Below are 15416 nucleotides of genomic sequence, written 5' to 3' on the forward strand. Positions count from 1 at the left end.
GGTTATTAGTAGTCTATTTTGTATTTACTGTATACATACACAAGTATACATATTCTATCTATCTACGTATTTTCCTGCGTTCTATCTATCTATCTATCTACGTATTTTCCTGCGTCCTATCTATCTATCTATCTAGTAGAGGAAAGTCCACAGCACTCCTTCTTAATGTCAAATTAAATTGGGTTTATTGTATAAACACGTGCAGCATACAAAGGACGCAACGTTTCAGTGGCTACCTGCCACCATTTTCAAGCCTGAAAATAGTGGCAGGTAGCCACTGAAACGTTGCGTCCTTTGTATGCTGCACGTGTTTATACAATAAACCCACTTTTATTTGACATTAAGAAGGAGTGCTGTGGACTTTCCTCTACTATTCAGCAAGGTCGTTGGTCTGAACCTGATCCGTGGGCACCCGACTTCTACCTGATGAGAAGTGCTGCCATATTTTCCTACATCTATCTATCTACATATTTTCCTGCATCTTATACGTCGGATATTGTCTTAAAGGGTGGGTGCTGAAAAACTTTGGAACCAGATTGGAAAATCTGCGGTCCCCGCACCCCGCATACGGTGAGGGGAGCTTGAAAATTGCTGCATCTCCACCATATGCTGTGACCGTACGAAGGGCAAAGCAAGCTGCAGGTGTCCGGGGTATGGAAAAAAAATGGTAGAGTGGCGCTGTGCCCAGAAAAACACACCTCTTTCACCCCTCTAGTCCACCCTTGTATCCTACTGGTATTACTGTACCGCCTTCTCTGTCTCTCAGATCTTGCTGCAGTCTGATTTTTTTAAAATTAATTTTGTGTGTGTTAGAAGAGGGGTAGTCTTATATGGCAAGTATAGCCCAAACTCTCTATTTTAGATGGAAAAGTTGGGGGTCATCTTATATGCTTAGTCGCCTTATACGCCAGAAAATATGTTATCTATCTATCTATATAGATCAGGGACGTCAAACTCAGGCCCTCCAGCCAGGGGCGTAACTACTACAGACATAGCGGCAGCTATAGGGCCTGACGCATCAGCAGGGGCCCCATGGTCCGCTCCTGCAATACACTGGGCCCCCTGACCTATCATTATTTACAGCATCGGGTGGCCGAGCAGGCCTCCTGGGATCTGCAAATGTCCCTTTAGCTGAAAGCACTCCTGACTAGTTATGACTAGACTTGACGGCTTAGTAGTCAGTGGGGAAGGGGGACTCAATCAGAAGTTTGCTATGGGGCCCAACCATCGTTATGCTCCTGCCTCCAGCTGTTGCAAAACTACAATTTCCATCATGCCTGGGCAGCCAAAGCTTTAGCTTTAGCAAGGCATGATGGAAATTGTAGTTCTGTAACAGCTGGAGGGCCTGAGTTTGATGCCTGTCCCTGCAGCACACCAAGTCCAAAATAAGTGTTAAATGAAAATTTATTTAACACATAGGACCTTATTGGCCAACAATATATTAATTTTAAGCCATTATGCTATCTGTTGTGTCTGGTTTATCCTGCCAAATTCATTACTGTGGCTCATACCCTATGTAAATCTGAAAGGCTTTTCATAGGACAAAACTAAAACCCAGCCTTCCCGTCACACTGGAATTGGCTGGTTTTTAGAATAAATAACTTGTCAAAAAATGACAGTTTACTTTATAAATCAGTCAGTTGTGGCGGGTTTTAAAGGACACACCCAAGACCTGCCCACTTGGCAGGTCTTTGGATAAAAATGATGGGTTTGTCTGGTTTTTGTTGGGTTTTGTCGGGTTGTATCACACAGCTTTAGTAAATGTGTTATAAAACTAAAAATGGACAAAAATCTGCCAATTTGCTGCCGGAAACACCTTAATAAATCAGGTGTGAGCGTGAGTGGCCGGCAAGAGGGTGGAGGCAATGTGACTACATGTTGCTGCGGCTCTGCCCTCATGCTTAGTTACTGGGCATGGAGACAGGCAATTAAAGGAGAAGTCCAGCAAAAATTTTTTTTATTAAAGTATTGTATTGCCCCGAAAAGTTAGACAAATCACCACTATTCACTTATTACGGGAAAAGCTTATAAGTGCACTTACTGCACTTACTACTGCATCAGGGCTTCACTTCCTGGATAACATGGTGATGTCATGACCCGACTCCCAGAGCTGTGCAGGCTGTGGCTGCTGGAGAGGATGATGGCAGGGGGACACTGAAGGACACAGGGCACTGGAGGGACATTGAGCATCCCTCTGCCATCATCCTCTCCAGCAGCCACAGCCCACACAGCTCTGGGAGTCGGCTTGTGTCATCAACATTTTATCCAGGCCCTATTCCACCAACAGATTTGACGACAGATTATCTGCCAAAGATTTGAAGCCAAACCCAGGAGTGGATTTCAAAAGAAGAGAAATCTTAGTCTTTCCTTTATGACCTGTTCTCTGATTATAGTCTGTTCCTGGGTTTGGCTTAAAATCTTTGGCAGATAATCTGTAGTCAGATCTGTTGGTGGAATAGGGCCTTTAGTAAGCAGTAGTAAGTGCAGGGAAAAAGGCACTTTATGTGAATGCCCCGTAATAAGTGTATATTGATAATTTGTATATCTTTGGGGGGGCAATACAATACTTAAATAAAAATTTTAGCCGCACTTCTCCATTAAACATCAAATTTTAAAATTGCTGCCTCCTCGGTGATTGCCGAGCTCAGCGTTGGAGAGCTATGCCCGCGCAGCTGAAATTTACTAGGTTCCTTTTAACACACCTATTTTGGATAATGTGCTGCTGTGATTTTTTTATGTAACTGCATAGTGCAAATATATGATGCAGTAACGCAATAAAACTAACTTCCTGTACATTTGATTTGTAACACCTGGATGCCATTCACTCTTCTCCTATTACGGTTATTAAATTCCAAACAGAATACTATGAATTACATTGGGTTAAATGACATATATTGTTACCAGTCAGACTATAGAAATGAAGAGTAGTAAGCTTAAAGCAAAAGCTTTTTACCTTTCGGGCATTTCCTGCATTGTTGCTGGTATAAGGACTTCTGTGAGAACCTAGAGCAGAAAATAGTCTTTACACTTTAAAATTTCCCATGGAGGTGTCTTAAATAATTAAAGTTACCTCGTGATTGCAAGCAGTTTTGCAATAAACTCACTTTTTTTTTCTTTTTTAAGCTTTCAATGTTTAGATCAATGTTATACATACGGCGAAACTGCAGCCCATGCTCCCTCCGTGCTGATATTTAGTCTTTTCGCTGTTCAAAAAAAGAGACCAAACACAGGAAGTCCCAGTTTTTTGTGCGTTCACACTGGTGATGTCATGATACCAGAATGTTTGAGTTTGATACCGATACTAACTTTTTTATTTCGATACTCAATATTAGTTCGATACTTACTAAAATATTTTAAAAAACCACAACGATAGAAATATTATACCCCCTAGACAGCAAATATAATAAACCTGAAATGTTATCTATACTCCAGGCCTGCACTATTACAGAGATACCAATTTATGGACCTTTTTTTAATTTTATTACGTTAAAAGTAAAGGTTTGCATTTTTTTACACAACTGTGTACAGAGTACAGCGATCACTCAGACAGCTCCGCTATACCGCGTACAGCGATCATGGACAGCTCTGCTATACACTGCTCAGACAGCTCTGCTATACACTGCTCAGACAGCTCTGCTATATGCTGCTCAGACAGCTCTGCTATATGCTGCTCAGACAGCTCTGCTATATGCTGCTCAGACAGCTCTGCTATACGCTGCTCAGACAGCTCTGCTATACACTGCTCACTCAGCTCTGCTATACACTGCTCACTCAGCTCTACTATACACTGCTCACTTAGCTCTGCTATACACTACTTAGCCAGCTCTGCTATAAACTGCTCACTTGGCTCTGCTATACCCTGCTCACTTGGCTCTGCTATACCCTGCTCATTTGGCTCTGCTATACACTGCTCACTTGCCTCTGCTATACACTGCTCACTCGGCTCTGCTATACACTACTTAGCCAGCTCTGCTATACACTGCTCACTCAGCTCTACTATACACTGCTCACTTATCTCTGCTACACACTCCTTAGCCAGCTCTGCTATACACTGCTCACTTGGCTCTACTATACCCTGCTCACTTGGCTCTGCTATACACTGCTCACTTGCCTCTGCTATACACTGCTCACTCGGCTCTGCTATACACTGCTCACTCGGCTCTGCTATACACTGTTCACTCGGCTCTGCTATACACTGCTCACTCGGCTCTGCTATACACTACTTAGCCAGCTCTGGTATACACTGCTCACTTGGCTCTGCTATACACTGCTCACTTGACTCTGCTATACCCTATTCACTTGGCTCTTCTATACACTGCTCACTCGGCTCTGCTATACACTGCTCACTCGGCTCTGCTATACACTGCCCACTTAGCTCTGTTATACACTTCTTAGCCAGCTCTGCTATACACTGCTCACTTAGCTCTGCTATACACTGCTCACTTAGCTCTGCTATACACTGCTCACTTAGCTCTGCTATACACTGCTCACTTAGCTCTGCTATACACTACTTATACTTATGCTGATGTGGGCACCTCACAGCCCCGGCGCACCTCCCCCACCTACCAGCTGTCTGGATCCTCACATGTGTCCTCTCTCCCGGACCCCCCCCCCCCCCTTACTCTCCAGCCTCCTCACCTCCAGCCTTCTCCGTCCTCCTCTCCCTGACCTCCCGCTCTCCCTCTCCAGCCTCCTCACCTCCCCACCTCCAGCCTTCTCCGTCCTCCTCTCCCGAACCTCCTGCTCTCCCTCTTCAGCCTCCTCTCTCCCGGACCTCCAACTCTCCTTCTTCAGCCTCCTCTCTCCCCGACCTCCAACTCTCCCTCTTCAGCCTCCTCTCTCCCGGACCTCTCGCTCTCCCTATTCAGCCGCGGATACCTCCATGCAGCTTCGGCTCCTCTACATAAATCATTTCTCTGATAACAGGGTCTGGCCGAGCCGGGCCCTATTATCAGAGAGGCATCGGCAGCGAGGGTCTGTTACACATAGTAGCCGACCCCTGCTGCATACGGAGCGGGCTCAGGAGGGGTCAGGTGCCGCTGTCAGTGTGACAGCGGCATCTACACAGTTACATAGCCGGCACTTGCGATCGCAAAGTGGCGGCTATTTGAAATTGGCGCCGGGAGCGGAGGAAGAGAGAGCAGAGGAGGGGACACCAGGGAGCAGGAAGAGGCATACAGAGAACACGGCCAGAGCTCAGCTAGTCGACGGCTGTGTTCCCTGCGTTATACTTTATGTTAAGCTGCCTAATTGTGCAGCTTAACATAAAGTATCGATACCAGGAAATCCTGGTAACGAACCGTTTTTTAGCCCGAAATATCGATAGTAGTATCGATATTTCGGTGCACCGTGCATCCCTAGCTCACACAAGTAAAGACAGGTTGTAAATCAACTGAAGGCAATTAACTTAGGACTATTGTTATTAACTTTTGCTACTATGCATGCTTACTAGGAGACAATGCTTTTTGTTAGGCAATGATTCAGTCATTATAATGTCACTGTGTGGTTGAAGTGTGGTTGACGTTTTGGTGCTGTGTGAGAGGAGAGCTGACCATACAATGCGAGCACCTCTAGGATTCTCTGCTACTGAATGTGGATACGCAGCTGCTGTGCACATGAATAGTGAAGGAAGACCTAGTGGCCATATACTTAACATCGATTCAAAAATAGAAAACCTTAAAAAAAAAAGAAAATATAATGCAAAACTGCTTGTGATAACAAATTCTTTAAAATAAAACTTACCTTGTAAAGAATTGAGTCACAAACACAAAATATATCAATGATTACAGAATTTTCAAGCAAGGGAAGCAAATGGTCTGGCATTCCTTGCCAAAAATGCAGTAAAAAATGTTGGATCTAAAGAGAATACAAACATAAATAGTGTATTAAAGTTTTTACCGGAATAAAATAGAATAAGTAAATACACATTTTACAATGAATTAATACCTCCTCAAAGTTCCCATTGATAGCATTATCAAGTACACATTGGCAGTGGGTTTTATACATCATGATCAGAGTGTCCACCTGAAAGAGGTAAGGTAAGTATTAATACAATAATAAAACTCAATGTATACTTTCAGGCCATGTTCACACGGGTTAAAACAACGACCATTATTTGACACGGCTGTGTCAAACAACGGCCATTATCTTACATGTGTCACCTGGCCTATACTACAGTATCGGCCAGATGAACAACCCTTTTTTTTTATTGGAATGCGGGCACATTCAGGTGTGCCTACGCTCCAATTTGCCATAGCCCACAATGTAAAGTACGGCCTGGGAGCCAAAATACAGTGTGTGAACATATAAATATATTGACAAGTGTGTTAAACTTGTTTCAGGGACAAACTGTGTCCACAAATCAACATAATAAAGTAAAGTATATGTGGCTTCTATTTTTTTACACATGCCTTTCTGTTGTTATAGTCGAGCTTCCATCCATTCAGAATTGTCTCTGTGTTGTTTTTGGAGACAAAGGGCAGTGTTACATTGGCCAATTTGCTGTATAAGTGACCGGCGATCTGCTAGATCGGCACTCGCTTACAGAGCTTATGGCACAGCTCGATGATCATGCAGCAAGGGATGCATCTCTCCAGGGTTCCCGGTGTCCTGCTGTCTTTTCCCTGCTCACCGCAGTCGCTGCTGACACTTTTAAAGCTGTCTCTATAGTGACAGGCTGTTCAGCCAATCACTTGCCGAAACAGGTCAGAGCTGTGGCCTGTGATTTTTTGACAGGTTAGGAAGTGTCAGCATGTGCTGCAGTGAGTGAGGAGAAGGGAAGCAGAACACCAGGGGAGCCTGGACAGGTAAGCATAACTAGTATTTTCTATACTCATTCATCAGCCGCTGACTGCACGGCTTTTTATTACAAGAAGTGATTCGCCATCAGCGGCCAAAGAACTTGCTGAAAGGCAACGATCAGCCGATAATCGGCTCCTCGGCTGATCCTTGTCCTTATTACACGGGGCAACATTTGCCTAATTCTGCCTGATTGGGCAGATATTCACTCTGTGTGATATATTGAAAATTAGAGAATTTGGAAATCAATTGTACCTTTTCTTTGGACAGTGATCCTTGTAAAACAAGATGTTGGGCACTAGGAAATTCTGGAAGAAGGGTGCCGGTCTTTGAATTAAGAGAATATTTTCTAGTGAAGCCACCCTGCAGGCACAAGAATAAAGTATTTTTGTTTTTAAGGATTTTTACAGGTATTTTTGTTTACAGGTACAATTATCATCATCATCAGGTAGGCTGAGGTTTGCGGTTGTCGTTTAGAGTCTGCAACTACTGTCGTTTATCAAGAAGGAAAAAACATGTGTTGATATGATTATTATACACAACAAAATAAAAATGGTAATCACTTTCGGGGAAAGCCCCCCTTCTTCCGTAGAAGGCGATTGTTCACTGAAATGGCTGTTCCAGGTCTATGCGCCTGCACCTGTTGCATTGCACCTTATCCCCTTTCTGCAAGACTTGATGAAATAAAGCTACTGAAGACAAGTGCTTGCTGAGTGGTGGACTATTCTACACATCTATGTCTTCTTCCTTCATGACTACGCACCCTGTACAGAGTACAGCTATTTACATTCTCCTGTGTCCTGTGTAGTCCTGAACGATACCTACGTGAGCTCTTACTGTGAGCTGTGCCGGACAGCTGTCGCAGTATCCCACTATCATAATGTACTGTTGTGGATTTTGCAATTTCTTTGTGCTATTTTACATCTCCAGTAAAGACCCTATATAAAATGTAAATAAATTTAAAATAGATGGGAAAAAAAAAGATTCTGTATCTAAAAATAGTGGAACAATTAAAAAAAATATTCCTCAACATACAATTGTGAATATCCCACCATCTGCAGATAATATTATTTAGGGTACGTTCACACTTGCCGCAGATCCGCAGCAGATTTCATTTAAATAACTGAACAAATCTGCACCATCAAATCTGCTGCGGATCTGCTGCAGAACTGCTGCGGATCCTGTAGGTGTGAACGCACCCTTAAAGCGACTCTGTACCCACAATCTGTCCCCCCCAAACCACTTGTACCTTCAGATAGCTGCTTTTAATCCAAGATCTGTCCTGGGGTCCATTTGGCAGGGGATGCAGTTATTGTCATAAAAACAACTTTTAGGGTATAAACAAACACACCGTATACGCAGCAGATACGCAGCAGATCTGCAGCAGATTTGATGGTGCAGATTTGATGCTGTGTTCAGTTATTTAGATCTAATCTGCTGCGCATCACAGCAGAAAATACGCTGCGTATACGGTGTGTGTGTTTGTACCCTAAATCCGGCAACGCTGTGTCTAACGGCCGGGGCTTACATTTGTATATGCATTAGGCTGGCACCACCTCTCCGTCCTTCCTCCCCACCCTCCTCATCATTAGGAATGATCCAGGAACATTTACTGTTGTTTGAGCTTTGCACAGGTGTATTAACGATCCAGCCCATGTTCATTCCTAATAATGAGGAGGGTGGGGAGGAAGGACGGAGAGGTGGTGCCAGCCTAATGCATATACAAATGTAAGCCCCGGCCATTAGACACAGCGCTGCCGGATTAAAAGTTGTTTTTATGACAATAACTGCATCCTCTGCCGAACGGACCCCAGGACAGATCTTGGATTAAAAGCAGCTATCTGAAGCTACAAGTGGTTTGGAGGGGTCAGATTGTGGGTACAGAGTCGCTTTAAAAATTCAGATAATCTAGAGAAATCTGTGTGTGCAAAGAGTAGTCAATATTGAATACTCATAATCAGAGATGGGCAAAGTGAATCTGACAAATTCCGATTCGCAGTGAATCAGGCATTAAATTCGCTTTACAGCGATTCGCGAATTCGACAGATTCGCTTTGCAAATCTGCTAAACATGGTGGCCGCAATGGTGAACACACATTAGCTTACAGGCCTGTCTTTTGCCGGGAGTAAGGGACTATCCATAATCCCTGCACCCGTCCAATAAGCTGCAAACCCCACTGTGATGTCAGCACCTACCCCTCTATATAAGGTGATTGGCTTCCTGGAGGCGGCCAGTCAGCTATGTATAGTGCAGAGTAGATTGCAGCAGGCAGTTAGAGAAATACAGAGAGATAGGGAGAGAGGATTGTGGGTGGTTTCCTGTGGGAGCAGTGAAGCCATTGTCCAGTATGCCCACTAGGTGACTGTTTTTTATTATACTGGGTGCTCATTTAGCAATGTCCATTGCTACCCTGGGAAAAAAATTATATTAGGCCGAGGATCCACCAACATCCACCACTGTCCATGGCGGAAATTGAATGATTGACAGGCTGATTGACATTTTTTAAAAATTGACATTTTCCAATTTTCACACTGTCACAGCAACAGCAACTCTGTAATATTCCCACTATTGTAGCTACTATAGTTTGCCAGTTTTAATAAAAAAAAATTGTATGTGATTCACAGATATTTGCCAATTTGTATGAATATTTGCGAAACTTCATCTGTGGGCCCTCAGGCAGCTCTGCATTAAAAGCAGGCAGAATTCTATATGGGAAATCACTGCATGGGCCCAAGAACTCATCCATAAATCATTGTCTGTGAAGGCAGTTCACCGTGAAGAAGACATCCAGAAACACCATTTTCTTCTCTGGGTTCATTTAAAATAGACTGAACCAAAATGGAAAACTGGTCTGTGGGCTAAGATTCCCAGGCTGCTGTAGTAAAAGGACTTTTGGATGAGAGGGGGCAATATTGTAGACTAGGACTAGCCTGAGCTGCAGGACTACATTAGAGCTGTGCACAGAACCAATGAAACTATTATTGCCAAGTGATGGACAAAAAAACGACTCCCACAACACCTCCTGGCATTACTCCTGAAACACCTCCTGGCATTTCACCTGAAACACCTCCTGGCATTACTCCGAAAACACCTCCTGGCATTACTCCTGAAACACCTCCTGGCATTACTCCGAAAACACCTCCTGGCATTACTCCTGAAACACCTCCTGGAATTACTCCTGAAACACCTCCTGGCATTACTCCTGAAACACCTCCTGGAATTGCTTCTGCAACACCTCCTGGCATTACTCCTGAAACACCTCCTGGTATTACTCCTGAAACACCTCCTGGAATTGCTTCTGCAACACCTCCTGGCATTACTCTTGAAACACCTCCTGGCATTACTCCTGAAACACTTCCTTGCATTAGTCCGGAAACACCTCCTGGAATTGCTTCTGCAACACCTCCTGGCATTACCCTTACAACACCTTATTGTGCTTTAACCAGAAATGATCAATATGCAGTATAACATATTGTTTGATAATCAAACATCAAAATTATAATATAAATAAAAATAAAATGTTTTAAAATATAAAATATATGATTACACTAAAATGTAACAGTGGCAGACAAAAGAATAAATTGATTTGGCTTTTTTTTATGAGACTCTAGTGCATGTTAGAGTCACTGCTACAGAGGAGCTACTGTGCCTGTGTAAACAATGAAGTGGATGAGGCTCTCTCATCAGCAGAGTCACACATTAAACTAGTTCACTAGCATGGGTCCTGGAGGTCGGATGCCTGTTGGTCAAACATTACCGGCCTATGCTGAAATTAGGCCATCATTGTTTAGGTTCTTATAGTGTTTGCATGGAAGCATCCCTGTTTGCACATAAATAGGAATTTATGACACTTGTTATCTTATGTTTGCTTTACTGTAAGTACATATTAGATACTGCTTCCTTAAATTACTTTTTATCATAGTTTATAATCTGTAAAGTAGACAGCCTAGTAGCAAGACCAATTTGTTAAAGGAGATATCCGGAAAGCAGGAAAGTTTCTACATTTCCTACTCTCCAACACTACACTTGCTCCGTCTGCCTGTCCGTGCTGACACTTCTGCAGGTGAGAAGGGGTGGGGAGCATGTTGTGTATGGTTATCAATAGTTGCCCAATGTTACAGATGTCATGGCAGCTGACAGTGGACAGCTATTGGATATTGCATATAGGCGTGGTTTGACACCATGCAGTGCCCGCAGCTCCCGCAATGTGCTCCTGACCCCCTCTCATTTGTGGGGGAAGTGGAGCTCCAAACAGTAGAAAAGGAAGGACCTTTCCTTCTTTCTGGATATCCCCTTCAAGATATCACTTTAAAGTGTAACTGTCATTTCAAACATCTTTGCAGAAATCAATAGTACAAACAATTGTAGGTTCACACTACGTTTTTGCAACCCTGTTTTTTTTATCCCTTTTTGAAAAAACAGATAAAAAAGGATGCATTTTTGTACATCTGTTTTGATCCGTTTTTCTATTGACTTCCAGTATAAAAAAAAAGGATCAAAACACATCAGTTTTATTAACGTACACAAAAAAAAAAACCTCACCTCCTGCACAGTATGCAGCGTTTTTCTTTTTAACCCCTTCCCCCGTGCAAGATTTTTGGCAAATTTGTAACTCCTCACATTAAAAATGGAGAAAGAACGGTGATAATAGAAAAACTGTGTGTGAACAACTAATAAAAAACATCCGCTGTTTGCAAAAGACGTCCAAAAATAATTATGATGATCATTATTTTAGCGTCCGCGGCGATAACGTCTGTTATTCAATACATTGTGTGCATTGGACGTCCATCTTCCTATTGACTGCAATGCATTGCATTGCAGTCAGTTAAATCACGTTAATAACGGAAGTTAAAATTGCATAAGCGGATGCCTTTTCTCTATTTTTGACGTTGTGTGAACATAGTGAAACAGAGAAAAAATATTTCTGTGCCAAAATTTATAAAAAGAAAAAACTTGGCAGTTCTGCACCTACTAGAGATTGTGCTCCTACAATGTTCATTATGCAATAAAACTGATATGTTATCTTCATTCTGTAGGTCAGTACAATTATAGTCATTGCAGTTTATATATTTTCTGCTCTTTTTTACTACCTTTTAAAAATTAAAACTGTTTACAAAATTGCCATGTTCTTATTTATATGACCTCATCATTTTTTCGTCTACAGGGACAAATGAGGGCTTATTTTTGTGCTATGATAGACATTTTATTTGCTTTTTATTTTGTTTTATCTATTAGACAAAATCACCAAAAGCAACTTTGGCGTTTGGTGCTAGTTACAAAGTCCGTCGGGCCGCTGTAAAAATTCAGATCGGCAGTCATTAAGAGGTTAAAGCTGACATTTACTCAATATATCAGGAGCAATGACTATACACTGTGCTTTCAATATCTTCTTGTATGTTTACATATACATTAGCTTACTTAATGCATATAGGTTACTGTTCTTTGAGATAAGAAAAGTTAGTAGCCAAACCTAAATGAATGTACAGTACACCATCTTTTCCACTGACACTACAGTTAAGAAACAAACATGTATATTCAATCAATATTTTTATAACAGATTGATTGACTGTCAATATGGTGTTTTAGCTATACTGATAATAAGTGCAATTAAACTATTTTATTGCCCATTAAGTGTATTAAGGAAAAAACTCTCAGTAGTAATGACCTTCCTAATGAAAAGGAAACTTTTACATCATGTACTAAACCTAATGGATTCATTTTGAATGTTTATCTGATATACGGCTCGTATTAGGTTTCTGGCAGTCACATGCCATCTGCTTATATGTGTTAATTAACTTAAGTGCAGAAAGATTATCATTTATTATTTTGTTTGACAAATTCAGTAACTTTAAAGATGGCCATACATTTTCAATAACTGTTAAAATGCCCATCATTTATCTATTCTGACCCGGGAGGTCATGGGGGGAGGCCATAAACCTAATGGTTCAATAGGGCCAAATGTTCCCATGTCTCATATTGGAAAGGGTAAGTTGTAGAGTTGAGCGAGAAACAAAAGGCTTGAGTGATCCATACTTGAATATTTTTCAGGGCTCGAGTGCTTGACTTGAATAATAAGCCCCCAAAAAATCAAGCAGAGCCTTGAGCATTTTACCAGGTGACCCCATATTTGGCAGAGCGGAGGGTGCCTGGTTGCCTTGTTAACCTGAGCAATGATGTTTCAATAACTGATTGTTCAGCAGTCAGTTTTATATCCCGCACAAACAAACCTTAATTAAATTTTTTTGTTCTAATTTTTGTTTATTTTGTTTAAAAATTCCTTGAAGGAACAAAATAAAAATGAGAACGAAAAACTTTCTGCACAAGCTACAACTGACTGAGAGCATCCAGTCAGTTATTGAAGGTTACCTGAGCATCCAAGCAGTAAGCTGCTCTGGCTTTTCCCTCCCATAAAGGTTGGTCATAAAAACTAGGGATGGTCCGAACCCTCCGAGGTTCGGGTTCGTATGAACCCGAACGCTCGGCATCAGATTCCCGCTGTCTGCCTGTGGCTATTTCTGTATCCCAGTTTTCCAGGCGGTCCTCCCGCTGGATCCGTCCGCTGCACGAAGCAATGTTCCACTGCCATGTAGTACTTCAGTATGCCAGTCAATTGTGCTATTCTGCTCCTTTCTGCTGGCTCTATATACCTCCTCCATACCGGATTTTAGTTTACCGTAATTAACCTCAAAGTGAGTCTATTAGCTGCAATTCACTTTCCAAACTACTGACACTGTTAGCTATTAGGTCGTGAAGACACCTCACATCACTTTTTATATGCCTACTTGTGTTTCAATAACATCAAAAATTAGAGATGAGCGAACCTTTCAAAAGCTTGGTTTGGCAGGTTTGACAAACTTCAATCTAAAGTTCGGGTTCGTCCGAACGGAACCTTAAACAAACTGCACTAGAAAAACTAAGTGATTGCAGGCGTCTAGCTGTTTTAGTGGAGTTCAAAAATTTGTTCCTGTATATTTAGCTGTCCACGATCCCTTAGTGTTCTTTTTTCTCTGCTCTGGTGTCCGGTGTCCCCCACAGCCGCCAAGATGTTGTTTAGCCAATCACTTACTGAAACGGGACAGCGCCATGGGCAGTGATTGTCACTCTTGTCTCCAATCATCAGGAGAAATCCCTCCTAACAGAATATGTTCCTGATGGTTGAAGAATGGCCAATGTTATACACATCCACAAGAAAGATAGTAGAGAAGAACCCAATGACTACAGGCTAGTTAGCTTAACATCTGTAGTAGTAAAAATTATGAAACACTTCTAAAAAATAAGATCATGGATCACTTAAGAATTAATAATATGATGGATCCAAACCAGCATGGCTTTACTGCAGACAGATCTTGTCAGACTAATCTCATTGATTTTTTTTGATTACAGTATATCACAAAAGTGCTGGATGAAGGTGCTGCCATGGATATCGCCTATCTGAACTTTAGCAAAAACATTGATACAGTTCCCCATAAAGACCCCCATAGAGAAGTTAGAGAAAATTGGACTTAATCCCGGAATATTTCAGTGGATTTGTGATTGGCTGAAGGATAGATATCAGAGAGTTGTTTTTAATTGTGTATATTCCGAGCAGAGACTGGTTACAAGTGGTGGCAACAAAGGTCTGTTCTGGGTCCTTTTTAATATGTAAGGTTTGTCTGTTTGCTGATGACACAGAAGTATGCAATAGAGTTGATATTCCTGGAGGTGTCAGTAATAGGCTATGTTTACTAAATGTCAAAAATAGAGAAAAGGCGGCCGATTTTGATATTTAAAATAACGTCCATTTTTGCTGTGATTTAACTGACGGCAATGGCAATGCAGAACGGACATTTTTACCGCGGACACGAAAATAATTAAAATGATCATTATTTTCGGACGTCTTTTGCAAACAGAGGATGTTTTTTATTAGTTGTTTACAGACAGTTTTTCTTTTGTCACCATTCTTTCTCCATTTTTACTATTAAATTCAATGGACTTTTCAATTAAGAAACACCCAAAGGCCAATTAGTAATCCCAAAGTAGAATAATGTACCAACAGCCGTCATTGTACTAAGGGGAGGCCAGGCTGCTAAATGACGTCCGTTATTTTAGACATCATTTTAAAAAGAAGCTCAAAAGACGTTTTGTGAACATAGCCATATAGTGAGAAAAAAATATATTTTTGTTTTCTAGATGTGCATCACCATCTTGCCAAATTTAGCAAAAACGTTTTTCAGAGTTTAGAACGAACGTTTGATAAGTTCGGTTCACTCATCTCTTTAGAAAAGAGTCAGAATGCCCCTGAATTGCTGCATTTATGAGTCTTATTTATATTTTATAATCATCTACAGTGAGGAGTAAAATAATTGATAGCAAAATGTAACACCAAGTATGTTTTTTTTAAATAAAGAATCAAATTTTGATGACCATAAATTGTACAAATAAGAATACACTTACATAGAGGTTCTAAGACTTACCTCGCTTTTTAGCTTGCTTCCAGAAAACCTTTAAAAAAATGAAAGAAAAAATAATACTATCTGTAACCCAGTAATAACAGTATAATAGCATAGGAAATACTACTTATTAAATCATTGTTTAAATAATTACATTTTTATAATATTTAAGTTGAAATTAAGTTAAAA

General features: G+C 41.3%; 1 protein-coding gene across 1 annotated transcript in view; it reads right to left on the minus strand.

Moving 5' to 3' along the window:
* The window catches only part of RFX6 (regulatory factor X6), a 75604-nt gene that overhangs the window by 40400 nt on the left and 19788 nt on the right, over window positions 1–15416 (minus strand). Inside the window, exons 6-10 of the mRNA XM_069973680.1 lie at window positions 15252–15279; window positions 7054–7161; window positions 5947–6024; window positions 5743–5856; window positions 2954–3003 (exon numbers count right to left, since the gene is read on the minus strand). Of these exons, the coding sequence (XP_069829781.1) occupies window positions 2954–3003; window positions 5743–5856; window positions 5947–6024; window positions 7054–7161; window positions 15252–15279 (378 nt within the window). The remainder of the gene's footprint in view (window positions 1–2953; window positions 3004–5742; window positions 5857–5946; window positions 6025–7053; window positions 7162–15251; window positions 15280–15416) is intronic.

Source organism: Dendropsophus ebraccatus, chromosome 6 (assembly GCF_027789765.1).
Source record: "Dendropsophus ebraccatus isolate aDenEbr1 chromosome 6, aDenEbr1.pat, whole genome shotgun sequence".
Lineage (NCBI taxonomy): Eukaryota > Metazoa > Chordata > Amphibia > Anura > Hylidae > Dendropsophus > Dendropsophus ebraccatus.